The 27,876-nt window shown below is 40.4% G+C and overlaps 2 protein-coding genes across 2 annotated transcripts in view; one reads left to right on the top strand and one right to left on the bottom strand.

Moving 5' to 3' along the window:
- Positions 1 to 8,703, top strand: part of FAM234B (family with sequence similarity 234 member B) — a 34,244-nt gene extending 25,541 nt beyond the window's left edge. Inside the window, exons 10-13 of the mRNA XM_043966828.1 lie at positions 3,062 to 3,217; positions 3,621 to 3,738; positions 4,582 to 4,799; positions 6,056 to 8,703. Coding sequence (XP_043822763.1) covers positions 3,062 to 3,217; positions 3,621 to 3,738; positions 4,582 to 4,799; positions 6,056 to 6,061 — 498 coding nt within the window. The 3' untranslated portion in view covers positions 6,062 to 8,703. The remainder of the gene's footprint in view (positions 1 to 3,061; positions 3,218 to 3,620; positions 3,739 to 4,581; positions 4,800 to 6,055) is intronic.
- A 402-nt stretch (positions 8,704 to 9,105) lies between these two features.
- GSG1 (germ cell associated 1) lies at positions 9,106 to 26,085 on the bottom strand. The gene is made up of 5 exons (XM_043967975.1): positions 25,764 to 26,085; positions 24,323 to 24,370; positions 18,785 to 18,937; positions 12,707 to 12,818; positions 9,106 to 9,739 (listed from the first exon to the last, which is right to left on the bottom strand). Exons 1-5 carry the CDS (start codon positions 26,083 to 26,085, stop codon positions 9,352 to 9,354), a joined length of 1,023 nt encoding a protein of 340 aa, XP_043823910.1. The 3' UTR covers positions 9,106 to 9,351.
- Positions 26,086 to 27,876: the final 1,791 nt, after the last annotated feature.

Here is a 27,876-nt window from a genome sequence, read left to right as displayed (position 1 = left end):
TCGGAAATGTCTATTGGGTGAGTTGGAGATATGCAGGTGAAATGCCAAGAGAGGAGTCTTGAAAACCAGAGAAAAGAGTTTCTAGGAGGAGAGGGTCAACAGCCTTAAATACAACAGAGGCCAACAAGTATGAGGACTGAAAAAAGGAGTTTCACTTGGATGCATGTTTGGAACTGTATATGAGTGAATGAAGAAGAGAATAAGAGGACTGAAGTGGAACACCAAGTGTAGGCAGTTTACTATATTAAAGTTATGGAAAGTTTAACTAAAAAAGGGAGGAGAAATATAGGACAGTAGGTAGTGGGATGGTTACATCTAATGAGTTTTCTTTTAAAGAATGAAGAGACATGGGTATATTTGTTGCAGCTGGAAAGAAGCCAATAGCTAGGAATACATTGACAATTATAAAGAATGGGATTGGGGCAGGAATGAGTAATGAGGATGGGAAGAAGCCCCTTGGAGAAAGATGGTAGGGAACAGGATCAAAGATTCATCTAGAGGGTGTTGAACTTGATGAGATCTGCCTCTTCATCAGAGACTGAAGTAATAAGGAAATAATAGGGGATTCAGTCAGTTTGTAAGGTGAGAAGGAAGAGAGAAGAGGGACTCTTGTGAAATGGTTTCAATCTTAATACAATCTGAGACAAAATCCTTGCTAAAAGGGGAGACCTTGAGAGAAGAGAGGCTGGAATAGCTGCTGCAGTGGGAAGACTAGAGTATCAGGTAGGAAAGATAGAAGAATGGCTTTGCTGGACTGAGGGCCTAGTGAGACTGGATAACATACAACAAGGGAGCTGAGGTTTAGAGGGTCGCTTCAATAAAGAGTCAAGATGGGAAGGGAGGAAAATGGCAGAACAGGCCTGGATGTATGATGGCCCTGGAGAAGACCTGAGGGTCAGAGAAATTATGGGTCACAGTGAGGACCCCCAAAGAATAGGCTTAGAGGTGTAAGGTGTACAGAGAGATGTAGGAGGTTTTGATCAGATAAAGGAGGTTAGAGTTTTTGATCATGAACGTGGAATACTTGTGTGTGGGATTGCTGAAAGAGACCTGTCAGGTCATTGTTTTACAGGCAATGAAATCAAGGCCTAAGGAGTAGAATGACTTGTCCAAGTTTGTGCAGCTTGTTAGTCAGAACCAGGACTAGAACTAGGTACCTAACTCCCTGGTCAAAGTTTTTTCCAGCTTGTGTGGCTAACTTTCAGGTGGGCATTTTCGGGTTTTTAGTTTATTTTTAGTTTGTTTTGTTTTTGTTTTTTGTTTGTTTGTTTTGGTTTTTAGTTTAAAGTCAAGGATAGCCATCTCTTGAGGATTAGTGCTGGGCATTTCCCTCTTCTTGAATATCTTAACAGTAACATGTTTCACAAGTAGCTTTACTATATTATCTGCCCTTTTTTGTGCTTAGTCCTATCTTACACATACTTTCTCTTCAACCCTCGCCAGTTTTGCAGGTAGATCTTATAGCCAGGATCATATTTTTAGATTGGAGGTCATCCAATATGGGCCTACTATCTGACAGATGAGGAAAACTGAGGCCCAGAGATAAGTGGCCATGGTTATAGGTAGTAAGTCATAAATCCAGAATTCAGGCCCAGATCCTTTGACTAAATCCTGTGTTCTTTCTGCTAAGCCATTGCTGCCTTGCTATTTTTAACATGAATCTTCTGCTCCCTATCCTGCTCCAGACTTTTTGCTGACCCCCAGTCTCACATATCCAATTGACTTTCAGATATCTTAAACCAGTAGACATCTTAAATTCAACATGTCTAAAAGAGAACTCATTGTTTTTCCTCCTACCTTCCCTCTTACTGTAGAGAGTAACACCATCCTTCTAGTCTCTCAGGCTCACAACCTAGGAGTCATTCTGGATTTCTCACTATTTTTCACCCCTCCCCCCAATCCCATAATAAAGCTGTTGCCAAGGCCTGTTGATTTTACCTTTTCAACACCTCTTGAATACACTTTCTCTCTCCTGACACTGCCACCACCCAGGTGCAGGCTGAACCTCACACCTGGACTATTGCAATGGTCTGCTGATGGGTCTGCCTGCCTCTATACTCTTTCTACTCCAACCCTGTCTCCATTCAGCCACTAAAGTGATTTTCCTAAAGTATAGGTCTGATCATGTCACCTTCCTATTCAGTAAACTCCGGTGGCTTCCTGTTAACTCCAGAAGCAAATCTAAAATGCTCCTTTTGGCATTTTAAGCCCTTCATAACCGAGCCCCCTACCTTTTTTAGTCTTCTTACACCTTACTCCCCCACATGTACTCTTCAATCCAATCACACTGGCCTCCGGGTTGTTCCACAAATAACATTCCATATCTCAGTCCGGGACATTCTCTCTGGCTGTCCTCAGTGCCTGGAATGCTCTTCCTCCTCTGCTAATTACTGACCTCCCTCCAACTAAAACCCTCCATTCTATAAGAGGCTTTTGCCAACTCTCTTAATTCCAGTGTTTTCTCTCTTTTAGTTATTTCCTGTTTATCCTGCATGTAGCTTGAATGTAAGAGATCCTAACTCTTAGATTGTAAGCTCCCTAAGGGCAGGGACTATCTTTTACTTCTTTTTGTATTCCCAGCTCTTAGCACAATACCTGGAACATAGGAGGCACTTAACGTTTCTTAATTGATTGACTCATTTTTGGCACCCCTGGAGCTTACACAGTTCAGGGTCAACAGGGCTACTAAAAAGGAGGTTCTTTTGCATTGCTTGTGGGTTGAAGAAAGACATTTCTCTTCCAGATATCTTTAGCGTCACAGAGCTGGGCTTCAAAAAACACTTAACTTTGGGGTGGTGCAGTGGATAAAGCACTGGCTCTGGAATCAGGAGACCCTGAGTTCAAATCCAGCCTCAGACACTTGCCATTTACTAGCTGTGTGACCCTGGGCAAGTCACTCAACCCTCATTGCCCCACTAAACAAACAAACAAACAAACAAATAAATAAATAAAGGCTCTTAACTTCATTAATGTTCCTTTTAGTTCATTCCATCTAAGTATTGATGCCTGTTGCCATATTGTGCATTTTTCAATGTTGCTCTTCCTTTTTCTCATTCCTCAGGTGATGGTAGTAGATGGTAACTCAGGTACAGTAATTTGGAATTCTAGTCTCTCATGTCGCATGAAAGAATCAGCAGCTACTTCAGTGATGACATCAGACCAAAAATCTGTTTTTCTCTTTTGGGCTGAAGGCCTGTCAGCAGCACCATCCAATTCAGTGAGTAAACCTGTGAAAGCGGGTATTTTATTCCTCTTTCCTCTGTCAGAAGGCAGCTAGCTACTCTTCAGAAATGACTATCGGCTTAAGAAATTGCTCGGCCTTGCTTTTCCCCCCCTTTTTTGGTGAGAAGAGAATACTTTTCATCTAGAAAAAGCAACAGTGGAAAGTTAGTGGTGAGTCAGAAGATTGTCATATATTGAGAAGGTGGAACCTTTTGTCTCTGGACATGTAGGAGTTTGTCTCATAATCTGAGATCCTTTTCATAGTAAGAAATCAAGCTTTGGCCTATAACAGTGAAAGGAATTAGAGCTTAGCCAGATTTTTCCTCTGCCCTCTTCAGTAGATGAGCATTAAATGTGAGAATTAGTACTTCTCTCACATTTATTTTTCTTCTTGTTAGGATCTCAACTCAGAAACTGAGCCACCTGGGCTCCACCATCTTTACCTTCTGCATCCAACCTTCCCCACAATCCTCCTGGATCTGGCTAATGACACAGGCACAGTGAATGCTTCAGCAAGTGAGTTTTCTTTTATGTAATATAAATGAACTAATTTTCAACATTTCACCATCAAGTACATTGAAAACACTCAAGAATAGTAAAAAATAATGATAATTTAAAGCCATTCTTATTACAATGCTTATTTCTTTCTTTCTTTTTTTTTTTTTGGTGAGGCAATTGGGGTTAAGTGACTTGCTCAGGGTCATACAACTAGTAAGTGTCAAGTGTCTGAGGCCAGATTTGAACTCAGGTCCTCCTGAATCCAGGGCCGGTGCTCTATCCATTGCCCCACCTAGCTGCCCCTACAATGCTTGTTTCTTGAGGCAAACTAAGTAATAACTGGATAAGTATTACTTTGCCAACCCCATGTTACATTTCTCAGCATTTCTAATCTGTTGGTTGGTTCTCTACTGATTCCTTCTTCTAATTGGTGGCACAAACAACAATAATAAAAACAAGAATAGCATATGTTAATATATCAAGTCAAAGTTTACAACAAACTTAATACACATTGTCTTATTTGATTCTCATAACAACCCTGTGAGGTTGGTAGTGAATGTTTTACTATTTTCATTTTACCTATGAGGAAACTGAGTCTCAGAGGAGTAAAGAGACTTCCCTAAGATGATGCAGTTAATAAGTGGTCAACTCAGGATTTAAACCAGGTCTTCTCACTTTCTATTCACTGATTGTTTCCTACTAAATCACAGTGACTTCACTAGCTCCCATATTGTGCCTTACAAGGCCCCTGGAAAACTTGCATTTTGCTCTCCACACTTTTAATTGCTACCCAAGATAACTCTCCTAATAGAAGGAACATGTTTCCTAATGTTAACTGTTATTTCCTTTGTTTTTCCACAGTTGGAATTAATGATGTCTGGAAAGATGCCTTCTATGTTATCAGGAAAACAGGGCCTATGTCTGAAAACCATCCAAGACCTCTAGTTGTCAGCAAGGTGAACTTAAGGTGGGCTCTGATGGAGAGCCAAGTTGTTCTGCTAAAGGAGACCACACCCAAGATTGGCCGGGGAGAACTAAGAAGATTTCTTTCTAGACTAAAGTTTGTTTCTTCTCAGAAGGTAAGAAGATTCCTTGTGAGAGAAATGTTTGCTAAGCGTTGGAGGTGGTTTTTTTTTTTTTGTTGTTGTTGTCGTTTTGTTTTGCGGGGCAATGAGGGCCAAGTGACTTGCTAAGGGTCACACAGCTAGTAAGTGTCAAGTGTCTGAGACTGGATTTGAACCAAGATCTTCCTGAATCCAGGGCCAGTGTTTTCTCCACTGGGCCACCTAGCTGCCGCCTAAGCATTGGAGTTTGGTGTAGATGTCTCCAAACCTGATCATCAGAACCATAAAATCATAGAATCTCAGAGGACATTGGAAAGGACCTTGGTAGTTATCTAGTCCAAACTATATCTGAACAGGAACCTTCCCTCTAGAACATCCCTAACAAGTAAATCATCCAGCCTCCACTTGAGGATATCCAGTGATGAGGAACTCATTACCTTCTGAAGTAATCCATCTTACTTTAGGACAGCTCTTTTATAAGAGGAAAAGAATGTTGGAAAGAAATTTTATTGATGTAGTGGCAAGAGTTCTGGACTTGGACTCACGAAGCATTGGGTTCAGATCCTTCCCCTGGTGCTTACCGTGTAACTGTAGGCCATCACTTTACTTCTCTGAAACTCCATTTTCTTATCTAATAAATGATGCCTATAATGCTTGCCTTATAGAGTTGCTGTGAGGATGAGATGAAATTTACAAATAATGTCCAGCACTTTGCAAACTTTACTGTGCTATTGAAATTCTTGATATTATTGTCATTGGATATCTAGATGCTTAGAGTGAAGTTCTCTGTGGTCAGCCCTGTTTCCTAGACCTGTTTTTGGTGACCCCTGAAAAAAGCTCAGTAGCAGTGGGCAAAAAAGAAAGTCTCTGTGCCTTAAAGGAGGACAACCGTGACGAAGGAAGAATATTGTGAATGTTGAATATGGGGGATGAAAGGATTTCTATTGAGAGATCTAGTGGAAAGGTGAAGTATTGGGCTTAGAATCAGGAAGACTTATGTTCAGATACTTCTTCAGACACTTATCAGCTGTGTGATATTGGACAAATCATTTACCTCCCCCAGCCTCAGTTTCCATATCTGTAAAATGGGGATAATAATAGTTTCTCCCTTACAGCTGTGTTGTTGAGGACCAAATGAAATAATGCATGTAAAATGCTTTGCAAACCTTAAAGTTGGAGAAAAATGTGAGCTATTGTTATTATTACTTCAATAACTCTGAAAGAATCCATCTTAACAACCAAATGAAACATGTGTCCATGTTTTTCCATAGGTCTAATCTGAAGATACTTCTGATTTCAGCTGGGACTAATGAGGACCCTCTCTTTAGACTAGAATCTTCTTGGTCAAATCTGTGAAATCAGGTATATGGAGACATCAAAAGGAAGCTTCTTTCCCCACATTGTTTTGCCACCTCTGTATAAACAACCCAAAGTACTCTGGAGAACAGGCTGTTAATCTTCCATAACAGTCCCATCTATCTGGCAATGGTACATTTAGCTTTCCTTCTCGACTTTCGTATCAAGACCCTCCACAAGCTTTCTGTGGGTTTAAAAATGTGAACTTTATGTGAGAGAGAGAGAGAAGGAGAAAGAAAGAGAAAGAAAGAGAAAGAAAGAGAAAGAATATAGATTACATAATTTATAAGCAGATACTGAGAAGTGTCAGAGAAGCACTTATATGCAGGAAACGTTTTTTGCTTTGTGTTACTTTATGGGTTTTGAAGTGTGGAGTGTTTACTAGATATATTTCAGACCCATTTCCTTGCACATGTGAAACATATCTGGGCCATTTGGTCAACTCGACTCCTTCAAATTTCCTACCTCTTATCTTAGGGTCACTATTTTTTGACCTTTTACTTCCTCCTCATCCATGTCAATCTTGAACCATCTCATTTGTCGATCATCAGCACCAATTTAAAACAACATGAGAAGATTGGTTATTCTCATCCTTTCCATCCTTTGTTTCTAACCTCCCATCCAGGTGCCCAGAGGCTGTGGGAAGAGCCACATTACTTTCACAAGTATAGTAAGGGAAATAAGTTCAAATGAGTGGTCTCTGGCAAAGCCCCATATTATTTTGGTTTTCAGCGTGTCAGGGATGAGTTGCTGTTTCTGCTGTGATATAAGTGGAGCATTCTTACTGCTCACAAAAACACTGAAAGTCAGGGATAGTTGAGGTTTATGTCCTTTTTCCCACATTACACTGACTTTTCATAATGATTAGTATACTTCCCTCATGGAGCCTTCTTCCTTCAAACTTGTTCTTGCATTTTCTATTGTGGAAGAATATTTTTGCTTTGTTGTACAGAATTCTTATGGGAGGAAAAGCTATTCCTGAGCCCCTCCCTTAAAACCTTGATCCTTGATCTGTAGTTAATCTGTCCCACTGACCCTTTTAGAGCCATGGAACAGCTTGTAAATAGTTTGTGATGTTCTTGTGTAAATACTGTACCTTTGTAAATAGCACGTTTGTTGGTGTAGTCTCCAGTTTTTAGTTCTCTTCCTCTATTTTTTTCTTAATAGGAATAGATTCTAGTAAGCTATCTTCTAATAATAGTTATTTATTGGACTAAGCCTCTCAGTTGATGATATGTCATAGGAAATCCCAGTCAGGAGCAGGTAGGAGGCCTGTTCTTTGAGCTATTTTGTGATGTATCTTCACTGAAACTTTTAGTAGTTCTCCCTTAACTTATTTATCTTATGCTAATTTCAGAGATTTCACTAATAACTGCTACATTTGAAAGGGCATGTGTGTTGTTTTCCAATGAAAGTCATATGACATAATATTAAAGGGTTAGTCAATGTCAGTATGCACCATGTGCTGCTTGAAATGCAGCCAATCTAGGTACACTATATCTCCAACTACCTGACCTGTACCTGTGGAGGAGGCAGAGTCATTTCCAGTGTAGCTTGTTTCTGGATTCCAATTTGGCACAGAGGAAGGAAGAAAAAAATATCCAGTCGGATCTAGAAATATCCCAGTAGGATAATATGGTTGTAGGTCATCTGAAATTTGGATCTATTTTGAAGGATATGGTGGTGCTAGGCCCTGTTTTCATGGAGGATCCTCCTTTGCTTTAAATAGACCCGGTTGTTGGAGAGTGTCCCAGCATCTAATCTGGGCCAAACTGAATGTCACACTCTGTAGTGGTCTCCATGGCCTGGGGTGTTCCCTGTCACATACCACTGATATCTGAGCATTTCATATTTCTCCAGTATGGCCAGGCTTTCAGATTGGCCACCCATATGTAAGCAGAAATATGTGGGACATTTGTTCATAGTGCATGTGCTATGGAGATCATTTTTAGCTGAGAGCCATGCTTCTTTTTTGGTTAAGTCACAGAAATACAAAATAGAAGAGATGGAAAGAATATTTTGCCTGAATTCCAGGTGATGTGCCTGTCTACCCCCTTAAGTGTCCATTTTGGGCTATATTGGATATGACTCTTTCCCCTATTCTCTTCCTCAAGCAACTTAATAGACAATGAGTTGTGATGGAAGGTTGCCATCTGGACAGTTTGGGTGCTAACCCATGTTCAAATGTATCTAAACCTCCCTCTCCTCTCAGGGAACCATTAACTGCATGAATGAGTCTTGATTGTAAGCATTCTTTTCTTTTCTGTACTCCTCCCATTGGGTTCCTCTAATAGCTCAAACAACAACTAACTAGAAGTAGTAATAATACTTTCTGCATCTTATTGCAAGTGAAGCTGACCCCTCTTTACTCTGTGCCATTTTTGCTTCCCTCCTCAACCAATCTACAAGGGATCCTTCTTTAATTTTGTTATTCTGTGGTATTGTTACATCAATTCCCATAAATGTGAACCATTGTCTACATGTGTGAAAGAAACACCAGTCTATGAATTGTCAGAAGACTATTTGAAATAAGAAATAGAACAAATAAACACCATGACCAGGATTATTTGTGTGTGCTGCTTTTCATTTCTCTTAGCTATTAATGATGGTTTCTATTCACTTATATACAAGATAAAGAACAACTAAGTGATGCATGGCATTATTTTGTGGAGGAATAAGTAAGAGGAAAGAGCAAGGAGAAGGAAGAAAGTGTATTCCTTGACTCTTTCCAGTGGTCTTGAACCACAATCTTGTTTTATTGAGCACCTAACAAGAGAAAGGTACAATGCTAAATACTGTGGAGAATTCAAAGAAAACAGACATTACAGGTGACACCAAATCACTTAATGCTATGTTTGTTCATCTCATCCTAGCCAGGTTGACTCTAGTATACTTGCCTATAAGAGAAGTGCTAAAAATTCAGATGCTAACCACAATCACATTGACAGCCTCTAATTCTCCAAATCCTGGACAGGCTATATTCAGTAGAAAAGATACCCTTGCTACATAGTAGGGAATGGTGAGATGGGGATAGGAGGCATCTGGGGGGATTTGGGAAGTCATGGACTTTTGCTAAAAGACAGCCTTGCTCTTAGTGCCCAAAAGCCATGCTAAACAAAGGAAGTCTGAACTCATACACATATTTCCAGTGGCTGGACTTTCCTCTTCAACCCCCTGCTCCCTTTTCTCTCCTGCCCCTCTCATTTCAGTCCTAACATTGCTCCTCCTCAGCTAATGATTCAAGCACTTCACTCAATTCCATCCTGGGCTTTTGTGAAAGCACCTTCTCCTGTAGCTCTGAGCAAAAGTCAACCCCAACAGAGACCGAATGGACAGCCTGGTTTTGGTCCTGGTAGTAGCTGCTTAGTTGATCCCTGGAGTTAGTTGTAGACAGTGCCTGCTGCTGCTGTTGCTGTTGCCTCTGCTGCTGCTGCTGCTGTTGCAGAAGAAGGCATTGGTAGTGTATTGATGATGAGTGGCTCAGGCTCTCTTTGAAAGATTTGTAGTGACTACACTTGAATTCCAATACCATCTTAGTGTAGGTGTTGAGGGTTGTGACAGCTGACATCATGCAACAGGTGAAAGACACCCAGGCCATGCTAGGTAGGAAGAAACAGAAAAATTAGACAATGAGAACCTGACTTTCTTCTCTCACGTGATTTAAGGTTGAGTCTATAAGAATAAGAGGGCTTCCTCTTTTCTTGTGTGTAATAACAGGAAGGTACAATTTAGGGAATTAGGGTGGAGGAAACTTCCTTTTCCAAAGATCACTGGGAGAAAAGAGATGTATAATCTATGTCACTATTTTGTGGATCACCCTATGGATATCTTGGAGCTTCACAGAGCTTCATAGGGCAACAAAATCAGCCAAACTAGCAGTACGAAGATTTAATAAGTTGAGTATGTTGGCTGAGACAGTAAAATTGTCTATTATGTTAGACACAGACATGGTCTAATGTGGTTTCTGTGGGCAAAGGTTTAGAATTATAGCTTTATCCACTTCCCTCATGTCTTTTGGTAACTGTTTTGAGTGCATAAAAAAAGTCTAGTATCGGGGGCAGCTAGGTGGTGCAGTGGATAAAGCACCAGCCCTGGATTCAGGAGTACCTGAGTTCAAATCTGGCCTCAGACACTTGACACTTACTAGCTGTGTGACCCTGGGCAAGTCACTTAACCTACATTGCCCTGCAAAAAAAAAAAAAAGTCTAGTATCTTCCCATGTTCTGAGTGCCAGGAAATTTCTGTTTCTTCATCTATTTCCCTAGTACTTATCTTTTGGTGTTGTACCTGAGGAACCTTATCTCTTATGTCTTCCTCTGGAATCTACATAACCTAAGAATCAGTGGGTCTGAACTTTGGGAGACAAATTCTTCAAGGAAAGGCAAATGTACATTCATTCAGAACCCACAGGCCCTATGGAACACACTAAAGACATTATTTAATATGGGGGAGATGCAACACCTAATTCCAAAGAGTTTAAAATGGAATAAGATGAAGGGGCTGGACTTTAAGAGAATTAATTTAAGGCAGGGAAGAGAAACCATGTTAATAACATTCCTAAGAGTTTGGGAAATCATGACCACCTCCCCGCCTCTTACCCCTAGCCAATCCCTACACAGTTCTTAGCAGCCCAAGGACAGAAAGTTTTGTGAGTTTGAGGAGGGATGAAGAGGTGGTTTTTGCCCTCTGCCTGTAACAAACTACTCAGAATGGGGCTAAGTTTGCTCCTGCTGTTCAAGAGCAAACTCAGCTTTATTCTGCTTTGTTTGCTTAGGAGTTTAGTGGCCAAAGCTAAGAAATGCCTCAATGCTGTGGATTATAAAGGAATGCTGTGAGCAACCAAGAGAGTTTGGCAAGAGCAACCACAAATATAGTAGTTGGCGAAGATTTCTCAAGACAGAAATTCCAAGCTCATGAGCTCCTGAATTGACTATATAAAGTAGCAAGTGTCAGGAGTAGGTCAGGTGTCAGATAATAAATATTTAGCAAATATAGACAAACCAAAAAACCTCCCAAAAATATTCCTATTCTATGGGCTTATGATTTTCTTTAGAATGCTAATTCCTTGAGTTCCAGTATCATGTCTTCATATCATGGCTGAAATATATTTGGAACCCTGTGGACACTTAATAAATAAATGACAATACTGTAGAATGAGGGTTCTTAACCTAGTGTCCATTGACCCCATAAGAATCTGTGTATAGATTTCAGGGAGTCTGTGAACTTGGATGGGAAAAATTACATTTTTATTTTCACTAACCCTTAACTGAAATCTAGCACTTTTTCAATTATGAATGTATGTAACAAATCATTCTGAGAAGAGGTTTAGAGGCTTTTTCAGACTTCCCAAAGGGGTTCTTGACATGAAAAAAAGGCAATGACCTCTGCTTTAGAGAACGGCTAGTAATTAGATAACGAGAGTAGAAAATGTTCAAAGGTCTCATTGAGAAAAATGAAATTATTTTGAAGGAAGAGAAGATTCTGGTTTTCCCATCCCTCATTTTTTTTTGGGGGGGGAATCCAAGATAAATAACATTTCTTTTGAAGTTACACCATGATTGTGAGGTGGTTTATGTGGTAAATTGTAGGATTTTGTAGGAAGGAATGGAAGTAGATGACTTTCTACATATGCCTAGGAATTAAACTCTACTCTCTTGTGCCCCAGATACCAAAGGATCATAGATTTAGAGCTGGGAGGGACCTTAGACATTATCGAGTCCAATTTCTTTCATTTTACAGTTGAGGCCCAGAGAGGTGAGGTGAGTTGTCAAAAAGGCACAGAGGTCATAAACTGGGCTTTGAAACCAGATCTGTGTGTGTGTGGGGGAGGGGGGGCAATTGGGGTTAAGTGACTTGCCCAGGGTCACACAGCTAGTAAGTGTCAAGTGTCTGAGGCCGGATTTGAACTCAGGTCCTCCTGAATCCAGGGATGGTGCTTTATCCACTGTGCCACCTAGCTACCCCGAAACCAGATCTTTTGACTGCAACTCTAGCATCCTTTTCACTGCATCATGGTATCTCTCAAAGTTGTTATCTACTCTCTTTCTCCCTAAACACCTAGAAATAGGTGTGTTTTTTTCAAGTAAGTGAGACTGGTTTCTATACACCACACAAAAATATCACTCTCATTACCTTAGTCACAGCTCTCATTTCTTAAGGACAACTTGGATACAAAGTGGAGAGGCACTTGAATGGTGATACAGTTGATATAATCTTACAAAGCTATAGAGGATTGCACTATTATTAGGAGGACAACTGAACTAGACAAAGTACTTAAAAAAACAAAACTAGGGGAAGCATATCTGTGCTTGCTGGGGGAGTGATGAATTGGTTATCACCTAATAGGCCCTTTTCATTTGACTACAATCCTTTTTGGGATTTAGTCTTGGCTCCACTTCTCTACATTTGACAGCGACAGTGGATGAGGGATAAGGTGAAGGCCAAGGGATACTAAAAGAACATCTTTTATCTTTAGGGAGGTGACCTAGCAGATTTGGACTAGAGAAAAATGAAAGAAGACATGACTAAGGGAGGGGAGGGTGACGAGAACCTCTTGGTGAACATACTAGAAGGCCCAGCCATAATCCCAAGTATGTGGCCTCCAGTCTTCTGGTCCCAAGTTGACAGTTGCCTGGAAAACTTGTGTGTACATCATGTGTGCCACCATCCCCAAAAGGCCTACAGAGGGAATAAGAAGGCAGAGTGTGTTACTATGTCTTATTATTTCACTAAATTTTTGGTAGCTAGTCTCCTCTTTACTTTGAAGGAAATGCTCAATTTCAAGGATCATAACTTAGGAAACTTCAGGTCAATGGGGAGTGGGGTGGGACAGAAGAATGGAGAAGTTCCATGGCATCTGTCCTGACAAATTATGGAGCAACTGCATCCCATAAAATTCAAAACTACAGTGAAGGGGGCAGCTAGGTGGGGCAGTGGATAAAGCACTGGCCCTGAATTCAGGAGGACCTGAGTTCAAATCCGGCCTCTGATACTTGACACTTACTAGCTGTGTGACTCTGGGCAAGTCACTTAACCCTCATTGCCCCACAAAAAACCCCAAAAAAACCAAAACCCAAAACAAACAAACAAACAAACAAAACCAACTACAGTAAAAAGGGTTTGAAGGGTCAAGAGCCCTACCTTGATTAGTCAGGCAGTCCATAAACATTTATTAAGTGCATCCGATAATGCCAGGCACTGTGCTAAGCACCAGGGATTCAAAGAAAGACAAAATACAGCCTCTTCTCAAGAAGCTCGTAGACTAATGGTTATAAATTGTTTGGACATAGTCCCTAGAATTTTAGTTCCAGAGTCTTTGAAAGTGTTGTTTTATTTTTCATGGCTAAATCTTTAGCACAACAGTCCTATTTCCTTGCTTCCCTTTTCTTCCTCCCCTGGGTTTTCCTACCTACTTCATCCTTCTTGGATTATTCTTTTTTTTTCCTGGACCAATATGCATATATCCTTCAATATATTCAGTACATCCCTCAAAAGTTGTGGAAGCATCAAATGCCATTTTAAATGCTCTAGAAAAACTTAAAATTCAAAGGACCCTGTGGCAAATAAATCCTTATGAAAAGTAAAGACATTTTAGAAAATATAAATTAACTTAGTATTTCACATTCGTGATTAAAAAAAAGATATATAGGGACTTGTATGAGCTGATGAAGAATTAAGTGAGAAAAATTAGGAAAACAATTTATACAATAATAACATTGTAAATACAACTTTGAAAGACTTAAGAACACTGATCAATGCAGTTAACAACCATGATTCCAGAAGACTGATGATAAAGCATGTTACCCAACTCCTCAGGGAGGTGATGAACACAGGGTACAAAATGAGACATATTTTTTGGACGTGGCCAGTTTAAGAATTTGTTTTGCTTGCCTATGCATATGTATTACAAGGGTTTTCTTTTTTAATGGTGGGAGAAGGGGAAAGAAAATATGTTAATGGAAATAAATAAAATTATTTAAAAACTATATGTGGGATAGTATCTGTAATTTCATTTTCACCTCCGGACTATACAGTCTGACACATTGATCACAAACAAGGATTCATTAAAAATAGGTCTAGGGGGGCAGCTAGATGGCGCAGTGGGATAGAGCACCGGCCCTGGAGTCAGAGTACCTGAGTTCAAACCCGGCCTCAGACACTTAACACTTACTAGCTGTGTAACCCTGGGCAGGTCACTTAACCCCAATTGGCCTCACTAAAAAAAAAAAAAAACTAGGTCTAAGGGGCTGCTAGGTGGCACAGGGGAATAAAGCATCCGGGCCCTGAATTCAGGAGTACCTGAAGGTCAAATCCGCCTCAGACACTTGACACTTACTAGCTGTGTGACCCTGGGCAAGTCACTTAAACCCCCTTTGGCCCTGCCAAAGAAAAAAAAGAGGGTTCTAACACCAAGTGTCATTCCCCAGTGGATGAATGTTCAAAGAATATGAACAAACAGTTCTCAAAGATTGCAAACTATCAACAACTTTTTGAAAGATTGCTCAAATATCACTATGTCCAAAGGACTATAAACTGTGCATACCCTTTGACCCCAGCAATACCACTACTAGGTCTCTATCTCTAAGAGATTATAAAAAAGGGGAAAAGGACCCACATGTACAAAACTATAGCAGCTCTTTTTGTGGTGGCAAAAGAATTGTAAATTGAGGGGGATGTCCATCAATTGGGGAATGGCTGAACAAGTTGGGGGATATTGAATATAATGGAATACTATTGTGTTATAAGAAACAATGAGCAGGCTGATTTCAGAAGAAACCTGTAAAGACTTAAATGAACTGATGCTAAGTGAAGTGAGCAGAACCAGGGTGAACATATACACAATAACATCAAAATTGTGTGATGATCAACTGAAAGACTTAGCTCTTCTCAGCAACACAGTGATCCAAGATAATTCCAAAAGACTCATGGAAAATGCTATCCACATCCAGAGAAAGAAGTATGGAGTCTAGGTGCAGATCAAGGCATACTATTTTCACTTTTTTGTTGTTTTTTTGTTTTTTCCTTTTGTTATGGTTTTTCTTTTATAGCATGACTAATGTGGAAATATGTTTAACATGATTGTACATTTATAACATATCAGATTGCTTGCTCTCTTGGGAAGGGAAGAGGGAAGGAGGAAAATTTGGCACTCAAAATCTTACAAAAATGAATGTTGAAAATTATTTTTGTATGTGATTGGGAAAAGAAATACTATTAAATAAAAAAATATGAAAAAAATGCTCCAAATCACTCATAACAAGAGTAAAAACAATTCTGAGGTTTGATTTACCTCACATCTTAAAAAATTGAGAAAAATGACAAAAGATGGGAATAGTTAGTTTTGGAGGGATTGTAGAATGATACACAATAATACATTGTTGAAGGAACTAAATCATCCTGGAAAGCAATTTGGAATTATGCTAAGATAGTGACTAAAATGTTTCACAGACATCCCCCTGTTAGGTAATTACCCCAAGGGAGGGGAATACAGAAAAAAAATTCTATATATACCAAAATATTGTAGTAGTACTTTCTGTAGCAGCAAAGAACTAGAAACAAAAATCTATGGTGCATTGATGGGGAGGGGGGGGATAGCTAAAACTAAGTGTGATACATTCATGGCTCTCTCACCATGCCACAAGATAAGCTGAATTTGAAGAATACAGAGAATAGAAGAAAGAATTTTATAAAATAATGCAAGTGAAGTAAATAACACTAGGAAAACAATATATAAACAATCACAATGTAAATGGAAAGTACAACAAAAATAAAAACGATATGTTGTATATAGAATGATCACTCAGCCTCAAAGAAGAAAAGAGAAAATATACCTCCTTCCCTTTGCAGAGGAAGGTGACTATGGATGTGGTATCTTACATGTATTGTTAGATGAATTGTATTTTTGGTTAACTTTTTTTCCCCTTTAGCTTTATTCTTTGGTTACAGTAAATGGCCCTTTGGATGACTAAGGGGAAGTGATGTATTTGGAAATCAATGGAAAAACAAAAGATACTAATAAAGATTTTTTAAAGGGCAGGTCATGTCAGACTAACACAATTTCCATTTTTGATAGGATTGCTAGACAGACAGATTAGAAAATTGCTAGGAACATAGTTCACCTGTGTTTTAAGAAAACATTTGGCCAAAACTTATGAATGTCATACTTGTGGAATAAATGGTTAGAGATGTGCAAGATAGTAATACAGTTGGAGAGATTTGGAATTCATTGCATAGCAACACCCCCAAAATAGCTGTCCACTTGGGAGAAGATCTTTAGAGGAGTGCTGTACAGATCTGATTTTGGCTCTGTGCTGTTTAATATTTCTGTTAATGACTTGGATAAATACAAAGATGGTGTGTTTTTCAGATTTGTAGGTATCAAAAAAAGCTATCAGATTGGATGATCAAGCCATGATCTAAAGAGGTCTTGATAGATGCAAGTGTGCCTATTTGAACAAATACAATAAGATGAAACTTAATGTAAAATATTAACAATGGAGTTTTTAAAAAATCAACCTTGCAATTATAAAATTAGAACATGACTAGATATCAGTTCATCTAAAATATTTTGGGATCTTACAGACTATAACCTCAATAGAAGGAAATTTTTTTGGGGGGAGGGAGGGGAATATAGTTCAGGACCTGTGATTTCATCAGTGAAGGAAACTCCACAGATAACAGATGGGTTACTTCTCTGTAACTTATATAGAGTATTGCCTGGAGGTACTGAGAAGTTAGATGACTTACCCATGGTCACACAGGTATAGTGTGCTGGACTTAAACCTAGCTTTTCCTAATGCCAAGACTGGCGTTCTTTCCACATATGTGTTGTGGTCAGAAAAAAAAAAGTTAACAAAACCTTAGGTTGCATTGAGAAGTATAGTTTTCAAGACTAGTTGAGGTGTTAGTCCCTCATTACTCTATACTGTATTTAATTCTGGGGACCATATTTTAGAAAGGACATTGGTTAAGTTGAAGAATGCCAAGAGGAGAGCAATCAGGATGGCAATGGATCATACCGTATGAGGATCACTTGATGGACTATGGGGAAATTTAGCCAGAAACAAGATTTATGGAAGACATGATAGCTATCTTAAAATATTTGAAGGCCTGTCATGAAGAAGAGAACTTACACTTGTTCTGTTTGGTCATAGAGGGCAGGAGCAATGGGTGAACATTTCAAAGAATCAGAAGCTTAATAAGAGGGAGGGAAGGAGAGAAGGAAGAAAGAGAACAAAGAAAGAGGAGGGATGTACTATTTTAGAAGGTAGCTCTTTGTGGCAGAAGGACACAGCAAGCTCCATGTACCTGCCTAGATGAGTTGATGGGAGATCCTGGAACTCAAGTTCTGCTACTTTCTCCCTTTCTAAGGCCTGATAGTAGACATTCCTAACCCAAGTGATACCATTAACTAGGGCAGTGATAAAGTTCCTCCAGAAACACATGGCAGAAGGAGACATGCACTTGCCCAGCGTCACGCGCTAGAGGGGAGGACATCATTCCTGGAACGTTAACCTTATATGTTAGGGGAAGGGGATTTCCTAAACAGTGTTATCTTAGAATTTAACAAAGAAGAGAAATGGCATGGGCAGTGCCCTGAGAGTTAACCTCAAGTTCAAGAGAATGAAGAATTCTCAGCACCCTCTTGGACGCAAAGAAAAATTGGGACTACATGATTGCCTGTAACTGAATGGCATCAAAGTTAAAGTTATGCCATGGGGGAACAAGGTATCCTACCTTTGCCACCCTGAGATATTATAGTAAGTTATTTGGGCAGTGGAGTGGACATATGAAGGAAGAGGTTAACTGTCTAGTAGCTGGCAAAGTATGGTTTGTCTTCTGGGAAGTCCAAAACCACAGGGGGCGGGACACTAACAGACTGGGAGTGACTATAGGAGAGCTAAGTATTCACCAGGATGTTGGAGTGTTGCCTCACTGGCAACTTTGAGTCTAGTTTCTTTCTTAGGGTAGTATTGTACTGTTAATGCTATTTTCTTTATCAATTATGGGACTCTGGTGTGTCTTTTGTGTCTGCTTGTATTTTCTGTTGGGTGGTATAAAAGCTGTCCTATGCTCAATGCATTCATTACCTGAATGCTCGGAAAGGGGCAAGGGGGATCACTTTTACTCACATCTGTGAATAATCTAGATACAAAGTATAATTCGAAGGATTCCCCAGATAAACTTTGGTTCAGTCATAGTAAGGCCAAAGAGAAAATTACCTTTGGGGTTAACCATTGAGATCATAACTATTTCATGAGAGTCCAGAACCTAGAGATTTGAGGCTACATAGTTTTATATTGGGCAACTTTTGCATATATTTGGAATTGACTTGTCCGTGTACTTGTTTTCCCCCCACATAAAGTAAGATCCTTTAAGGCAAACATTGTTTTGTTTCTGTCTTTGTATCCCTAGCACCTAACACAATGCTTTACACATAGTAGGCACTTAATAAATAATTATTGGGTGAATGAGTGAGTGACAAGTGAGTTTCCTAATAAAGGTCTTCTGGCAAAGGCCAGATGGCCACTTATTGATAATATAGAGGAAGGTCTTGTACAGGCAGGGGTTGAACTGGGTGACCCTTGAGGTTCCTTCCAACTCAGAGAGGTTTGTGATTCTATGAACCCAAGGGAGAGATTCACCTGATAAGACTGAGGACATAGCAGCAAAGGCATTAAGCTTAAGTCCACAGCCAGGGTTCCCAGGGAAGAAAACTTCCAGTAGCAGTAGGAGGAGGCTGATGGATAGCAGACTGATGTAGACAATCTCTGACCCCAGGGAAAACCAAAGTATTCCTGCCAAAAACCAGAGAAAGAAGGCACCCTCATTATGTTAGAACAAAACAGAAACCCTCAATTCTAATCGGGAAAAAATAGGATGTACATACAAGATTTACTATGAGCAAAAGGTTAGAAGTTAGTGAGCAGAACAGCAGAGGTGATACTGTTTGCAAGCCAAGGAAATCAGGAAAGTCTGATCTCATCCGATGTGCAACTTCCCTTTCCTTGAGATTCTCTTACAGGATAGCCTTGTCTGCTCTGTACACAATGGGTATTTCATAAATGTCGATGACTAATTGAATTCATAAACTACAAGGGAGGTTCCTAGAAAGTCATTCTATCCTCATCTAATCATTTATAGATGGAACTTTTCCCATTACCAGCCTCAGAGAAAATGTCACCTCCCACACCCTTCGCCTTTTCTCACTTTGTTTGCTTCTTTAATAAATGGTTATGATAATGGAACCATTGGGTTAGGTTGGTAGGGAGAGTATGCAGGTTCAGTGAATTTACAAAAACAGACAACTTATTGTTGTTCAGTTTTAGTTGTGTCCAACTCTTTGTGACGCCATAGAGGGTTTTCTTGGCAAGGATACTAGAGTGTTTGCTGTTTCCTTTTCCAGTTCATTTTACAGTTGAGCAAACTGAAGCTAACAGGTTAAGTGGCTTGCCCACAGCTAGTTTAGTATTTGAAGACTAGATTTGAACTCAGGTCTTCCTGACTCCAGACCTGACATTCTATCCTAGCTGCCACCTAGCTAGCTGCCTACAGCAACAATAATAACATTTAAGTTCAAGTACTTTAAGGTTAGCAAATTGGTTTACATTTTAATGTAAGTATAAATAAGGCATATAAATATAAAAAATACATATTAATTTGGAAAGAAGAAAGTGAAAGTAGCTTAAGTTGTATTTGTTACACTAGACCTGAAAAGTGAATAGTATCAACTCACAATTTGAGGTTATAAAAGGTTTTTAGAGGCAGCAAGGTGGTGCAGGACCTGGAGTCAGGAAGATCTGAGACAAATCTAGCCTCATACAATTACTCGCTTACGTGTCCTGGACAAGTCATTTAACCTCTGTCTGCATCAGTTTCTTCATATTTAAAAATGGAATTATTATTATTAGTATTTTTTTGCTGGGCAATGAGGGTTAAGTGACTCGCCCAGGGTCACACAGCTAGTAAATGTCAAGTGTCTGAGGCCGGATTTGAACTGAGGTCCTCCTGAATAAAGCCGGTGCTTTATCTACTGTGCCATCTAGCTGCCCCTAAAATGGGAATTATAATAGCATCTACCTCCCAGAATTGTAATGAGGACAATATTTGCAGAACACAGCACAGTATCTTGCACATAGTACATACTATATAAAATTGTTACTATATTATTATGATTATTATTTACATATATGTTAATTTTATTTCATAGATTGTAAGAGCTAGAACGCATCTCTGAGGCCATGTGGTCAAACTTGTACATGATCAATGATGCCTTCTACAATTTCCCCAAAAGGTGGTCATCTAATCTCTGAAGACCACCAGTGAGGGGGAAATCCATCACCTTTTGAGGCATCCCATCCTATTTTTGGTTAGCCCTAACTGGTAGATCATTTGGGGATCAGAAGATTGACACTTGCTATTCCAAGTAGACTTGGGATCCTGGGTGGACCTTTTTGCATGGGAACGATGAGCTTTTTTGTCAGTTCCGTGGATTTATGGCTTCAGTTGCCTCTGTAGCCTAAATCTTTCCTGCTAGATAACTTCTCTAAAGCTTGTCCACAAAACAACCAAGCAAACAACCAAATAAAAACCACCTCACAAATTTTGGGACCAAGGGGTCACCTGAAGAAGATCTGAGGATTTTAGGTTTTACTGGAATGACAGCTCCACGTCAACAGTATGATATGATAGTAAGGAAGGACATTGTGGTCTTAGGTGTGTGTCCAGATCAAACCACATCTGGAGTGTTGCATTCAGTTCTGACCAGCATATTTTTAGAAAGAACATAAAGTGATAACAAGAGAGTGTTCAGAGGCAGGCAACCAGGTCTGCTGAAGGGAGCTTGGGGTGTTTGGCCTGAGAAGAGACTTAGGAGAGAGGAAAGGAAAAAGGGTGGTAAGGATGGGGATGAGCAGACATTATGGAAGTGCCGGGCCCTGTTCTATGTGTTTTTACAAATATTAATCAATTTAATGGGGGACATAAGAGTTATCTTTAAATATTTTAAAGGCTCTGCTATGGGGAAGAGGGATTAAACTTAGTGCTTTAGAAGCCGATCCTTCCTTGACTTAAATTATACCAGTTACAGGTGCTTGTGTGATTCATGTCTATGAACAGGGGAGCTACAATGGAGCAGGCTAAGAATGGCTAAGATTTGGTACAGAGAGAGTGAGACAGGGCTCTGAACCTTTCCCAGATAGCTAGGATTTGTTTTTGTTTTTGTTTTGCAGGGCAATGAGGGTTAAATGACTTGCCCAGGGTCACACAGGTAGTTTAAGTGTCAAGTGTCTGAGGCTGGATTTGAACTCAGGTCCTCCTGAATCCAAGGCCAGTGCTTTATCCACTGTGCCATCTAGCTGCCCCAGATAGCTAGGATTTTGATCAAAGCTTATGTACTCTAAGATGAGTTAGGATAGAGAATTTCAAAATTTTGATCATTGGGAGCTTTACCAAAGTAGAGTTTATCTTTTGCCTGTGGTCTAAGTAGCTATGGTAATCTGGTGAAGAGGATGGGCACATTTGAGCCCCAGCTATCTTCTGCTTTTGTTTTTTCCTTGAGTAGGCCAAGTAGAAGGGGGTGGTAACTGAAGAGGGCCTCTGACAATTGGAAGACATGGCCTGCAATGAGGGACTGTACACTTCAATTACAAAGGTGGGAGCCAGAGCAAGGAAGTGAGTTCCTCTCCCCTTTTGTTTCTGCTTTAACTTTCTATCTTAGACCTCCAAATTTTGCCAGACAGTGGCATACCCACTGGTTACAAGAACAAAAAGAATTGTCTCCTGTATGGTCAATAGCCAGTGTCAGTTCTAAATGAGAAAAGGCCTCTGAACTTCCTTGAAAGATCCTCTGCCTTTGACCTCAACCAATAGGTGCAAGTAGAGAGAGTTGTGTGACCTTAAGGTCCTTCTATCCTTGGGCCTCACACAGTGCTGTGGAAATTTATTTTGATTTGGGGACCCTACCTTTACACTGAGATTAGAAAGCCTTAGGCCCTCAGGGTCTCCCCCTCCTCCTCAGCTTCAGCTGAGCCAAAAAGCCCCGTGGGCTGTATAAGACCGCCATGGTCAGACAGCTGAGGGGAATAAGCCCCCAGTTCCCTCCGACCTGAGCGGAGGTACTGAGAGATGCTGGGTTCTGGCGTAGGCCGGTGCTGAGGCACGTGAAGCTGAGGCGCAACTTCCCCCCCCCCCCCACCAGCCACAGCCCTGGCTGGCAGATTAGCTTGGGTCTGTGGGGGCGCAAAAAAGCCCTGAGATTTGAGTGAAGAAAAGGTATATATAGACCGGGGAGTTAGACAGCAAGGGGTTCGGTTCGGAAAAGGAGAGATGGGGCTGACAAGGTACGGGGGCTGACAGGAGGCCTGGAGGACTGCGGGCAAGACTCAGAGGTTAAGGGGTGGAGGACTGTCGAGAGAGGCTGAGAAGAGGTGCAGACAAGGAGACAGGGAGCTGAGAAGAGGTCAAGAGGGCGGCTGACGAGATTAGAAAGGAGAGATGGGGGGACGAGATGAACAGCAATGCAGGACTAGGAGCAAAGGCGGCAGAAGACAGACTGAACAGGAGGCAGCGGAGAGCACAGAACGAGTCAGATTAGCGCCCCCAAATTAGGCTAGTCATTTAAAAATTTTCCACAGTACACAGCAGAGAGTCATGGGTTGTGATTGCAAAGAGGGAAGTCAATTATTAGTTATTTATCGAGGTCATATGATCCAAGCTGACAGCCAACATTTGGATCATTCAGGCTTCTACATGCCCCTTTTGGGTCCTGAATTGTCAGAATCTTGGCTGTATAATTAATCACTGAGCTAAACAGTCTCAAGTGAGAGGTTTGAGGTTTAAGAGTTCCAAAAGGTACGGGAGCAGCTAGATGGCGCAGTGGATAGAGCACTGGCCCTGGAGTCAGGAGGATCTGAGTTGAAATCCGGCCTTAGACACTTAATACTTACTGGCTGTGTGACCCTGGGCAAGTCACTTAACCCCAATTGCCTCACTAAAAAAAAAAAAAAAAGAGTTCCAAAAGGTAGCTGTTGGCATGACTCAAATGTGGCAGTGGAATGAAAGTTGGGCTGAGGCTCTTATATAACCTGTCTTCAATTAACTGATCAGCCTTGGTCAAATTACTTCACCAGCTTGGGTCTAAAATTCCTCATTTGCAAAATGATAGCTCCTGGAACTGGACAGTTCAATTTAATTCAATTAAATAAACATTTATCAGGCACCTACTATGTACCAGGCATTGGGCTAAGTGCTGAAAAATACAAAAAGAGTCAAAAGACAGTCCCCTGCCCTAAAGGAACTTACAATGGAACGGGGGACACAAGATTCAAAACAAATATATACAAAACAAGCTATGTACAGGATAAATAGGAGATAATTAAGATAGTGAAGCACTGGAATTGAGAGGTATTAGGGAGGTTTCCTGTAGAAAAATAAGATGTTAATTGGAACTTTAAGGAAACCAGTTGCCCAATCTCTACTTTTATCTGGGTAGCCCAATGTAAAAGAAAATCTCTTAACCTTAGCTTGAGAAACCAAGCCAGCTGCTGCTGAGAGGCTCAGCATGTCTTCCTTTTCAGTTTGTTCTCAAGAAGTGTCATGTACAAAGAGGAAGCTGAGATCCTTGTGGTTGAGTTATCTCCAGCAGCTTGGAAAGTCACCCATTGAGGTCCAACCCTCAGGAGCAGTCTAAAGGAGCCTGAGTTTGTCATCAAGAGACCTCCCTTTTCAACAAACCTCTCAACATATCTCTCTGTCGTCATCCAACACTCATCTTCTCTTATTGCTACTTGGGTGTGCCAAAGCTGACATGGCCCAGTACCCAGAGTCTATCCCTTTCACCTCTCCCACCCTGACTGATTCATTTTCTCAAGGACTTGAGAGATGACAGTATCCCTAATATCTAAAGAATTAATTATAAGGAATGTGTTGATCCTTCAATGTCTTATTCCTTCCACTATTATCCACATTAAAAAATGAGTTTCAACTAGGTTCAATGCCTTAACCCAAAGGGAATTTTAGACATCCTGGTAAAGGGGACAGTGGAGGGGACAGGACATATTTTGGGCAGGCATTTCTTTCTCTGCCCCTCATATCATACTAGCAGGCAGTATTATACACTGCCCACTGAAAGGTAAGCCCCTTTATGCTCCATTTTCTACAGAAATATCAAGATACCGTCTTACCTCTTTCTACTGGTGGTGTGAGTTCAATGAAACTGCGGCACTTCTCCCCTGGATAAAAAGCAATAAATATACATAGAAGCAGGTAAATGACATCAAGAGGAGGTGAAGGAAGCTACACCTCCTTCATTCATTAGTTTTCTTACTACCTAAGCTGCCTTCTTTCCATGAAGGTAGTGCCTTAAGATATAGAGAACAAAATAAGTTCATTATAATTACCATCATTATTATTAATGTAGTGAAAGTTGTCTTGGAGCCCACTCCATGAAACATACTTGGGAATGGGCCTGAGGACATGGGTGGACGTCCAGTGGAGCATACCCTGAGTTGAGCCTGCTCCCTGGTGATAGGTGAACTATTCCAACTTCTTTATTTTATAGATGGAGAAACTGAGACCTGGGTAGAGCAAGTGACTCAATCATAAGTCTAGAGAAAGGAGACAGGGGCAGAAGACGGGTTTCTTATTTCCCATCTTTTCACTGTAGAGTGCTGCTTTCTCTTTCTCCTTACTACTTTTGTTCTAATCAAGCAGGACTTCTTGGGATCTATAAACTTGTTCTGTCTGTCTATCTATCTACCTACATACATATTTACATTTATATGTATGTACATATATAATAACTATTTTAATATAATTGATTTCCTTTTTCATCCTATGTATTTATTTTATGCATTTAAGAAATGATCCTCAGAAGGGTTCCATAGGCTTTACCAGACTGTTAAAGAGGTCCTTGACATAAAAAAGATGGAGTAACCCCTACAGTATAAATGATTTCTGTACAGAAATTACTATTATATGTGAGTAGTAAGGAAAATTCTTAAAGTTAATATTTTTTCCATTCATATTCTCTACTGAAGATCTCAGGAATGAAGAGGCAATGGATAATATTGTTGTTGTTGTTGTTTTTTGTGAGGCAATTGGGGTTAAGTGACTTGCCCAGGGTCACACAGCAAGTAAGTGTTAAGTGTCTCAGACCAGATTTGAACTCAGGTTCCCCTGAATCCAGGGCTGGTACTCTATCCACTGTGCCACCTAGCTGCCCTGATAATATTGGTTTTTGATTTCTTAGGAGGTAGTGGATACAATCCTGGATTAGTTGTTGGGATATCCTAGTTCTAGCCTTGGCTCAAATTGTATGACTTTAGGCAAATTACTGCCCCACTCTTTGTGCCTCAAATTTCTCATCTGCAAAATAAGGGGCCAAGACTTTCAAAGGTGCATCTTATTCTTACATTCTATGTTTCCATGAGAGATCCCTATGGAGTAGAGGAGGCACAAAGAGGTGATGGTTTCAATATGTGTATGTTTGGTGGGGCAGAGGGGTTCCTTGTCACCATATTACTCCAATTGCTTTCTTTCATCCTCAGTTGTACAGCCTAAAATAATTCCTGGGTATTGAACTAACTTGAAAAGCAACATGAGGTTTCTGGGAAGGAATGTTACCTGGACTTTCAACATTTTCCTCACAAGAGAGCCACATGCCAGCATGAAAATAGCGAAAGGAGAAGCGGTCATCCCCTGTCTCCCAGCTGTAGTTTACCACCTCCTGGCTCGATGCGTTGTTACTACCCCCATCCAAGGGCGCTAGCATGCCAATACACTTGGTGGCCAGACTCTTCCCACACAAAGGCTTGGGAACTTTCTGAGTGCCCACACACCAGTAGCTGCCAAGGAAGGATGTGGTAGAAAGGCAGAGTGCCAGTATGTTGAGGATAACTGCTACAATAGTATGGTGGTGAAGGGCCAGGAGCTTCAAGAAATCCATCTGCAACAGAGAAGCATTCAGAAGGGAAGGAGTAGGAACACCCTTTGAGATCTGGCTACTTCCCCCCCCTCCCCCAGCTATTCCTTAATTCAAATCACATTTCTGCCTTTACTGGAAGCTAAGCCCATGATAAAATCTTTTCTCAGTGCTTTTATGAAAGTTCTATTATACCCAGCATATCAAAAAAGGAACTTGTTATTTTCCCTCCCAAGTCAGTCACCTCTTCTTCTAACTTCTATATTTCTATTGAGGGTACCACCGTTTCTCTTGACACTAAATTTTCAATTTATAGTAAAAGTTATTCCTTTTTTATATATAAATATTTTATTATTTTCCAGTTACATTTAGAGATAGTTTTCAATATTTGTTTTTATAAGATTTCTAGTTTCAATTTTTTCTCCCTCCTGCCCCTTTCCCCAAGACAGCTATGATATAGGTTATATATGTACAATCACATTAAACATATTTCTGCCTTAGTCATGTTATGAGAGAAGAATCAGAGCAAAAAGGAAAAACTTCAAAGAAGAAAAACAAGAACAACAAAAACAATAGAATAGTATGGTTCGATCTGCATCTAGATTCCACAGTTAGAACAATTTTGTCAATCTTACAGTTGTTGTTGTCGTTTGTCCTTCATTCTTGAAGACGACCATGACATTTGGGTGATGTCATGCCTTACAGTGAATTAGATTTAAGTGAGGAAAGCAAGGTCACTAACCTCACTCTTTCCTCCAGAGCTATTTGGGTCCAGGGGCAAGATATAGATCAGTTTGACCGGAGATGGCCCTGGATGTCTTAAGGCAATCAAGGTTAAGTGATTTGCCCAGGTTCACACAGCTAATAAGTGGCTGAGTAGAGATTGGAAGTGAGATCTTCCTAACTTAAGGGCCAGTGCTCTATCCACAGTGACACCTAGCTGTCCCAATCTTACAGTAAATGCAATAAGAAGAAAGAAGTTATGTCTAAATGGAAGGATGACTCACAGATTCTCTTTGGAGAAGCAAATAAAAGAATTGGCAGGTTTGATTTTATCTTTTCCCCAAAGGCAATAAGAAGTATAATTTTATGAGGTAGTTGGTAATCTTATATTGAAGTACTCATGACAAATATTTACAATAAAGGACATCATAAAAATCACTGCAGCTCGTACTATAAAATCTATTGCAGAGGATGAAGATGTAGAGATTGTGGAGACTGGCCAATGAAGGCCCAGTCTTTAGAACATGCACAATGTGCTCTGGCTTCTGTCAATTCTAATAGAGTGCTTTCACTTCCAGAAATGTGTGATGAAGAAGTCCTTCTGCCTCACTAACTCAGCTTGCATAGGTATTTTCTATTTCATATTGACTTGCTTTGTGGTGATGAAAAGCCTTTTAATTTTCTATTGAACTAGGAATGAGGATGTACATAAAAGGCTTGAATTTCCTGGTGGCAATCAAGGCAAAAATGGCTGTAAGCCTCCAGGTGGGAGAAGAGGTAGCAGGGATAAAATTGGCAGTGACCTGCCACTGGCTGGCTGTCCCCCTTCCCAGCTGTTATGTGGCCACGAATGTATGTTAGCATTGTTTCCTTTGTCTCTGTTGCAGTTCTTCTCTCCTGATCTTAGGTGAATGAATGTTGGAGGCAGAATGGTTCAGGTGAACTTTGAAAGATCAAAAGAGCCACAAGAGGTTCAGCAACTGCTGTACATAGCAAAGTTTGCAGTTCGCTGCAGCAGTTTGAGCCCTGTGAGAAATTAGCCTTGAGACCAGACTTGCCTGATCTAGTCTGTGAAATTGATCTGGCAGCTGG

This window comes from Dromiciops gliroides, chromosome 5 (assembly GCF_019393635.1).
Source record: "Dromiciops gliroides isolate mDroGli1 chromosome 5, mDroGli1.pri, whole genome shotgun sequence".
Classification (NCBI taxonomy): domain Eukaryota; kingdom Metazoa; phylum Chordata; class Mammalia; order Microbiotheria; family Microbiotheriidae; genus Dromiciops; species Dromiciops gliroides.
This window is presented reverse-complemented; position numbering and strand designations above follow the sequence as displayed.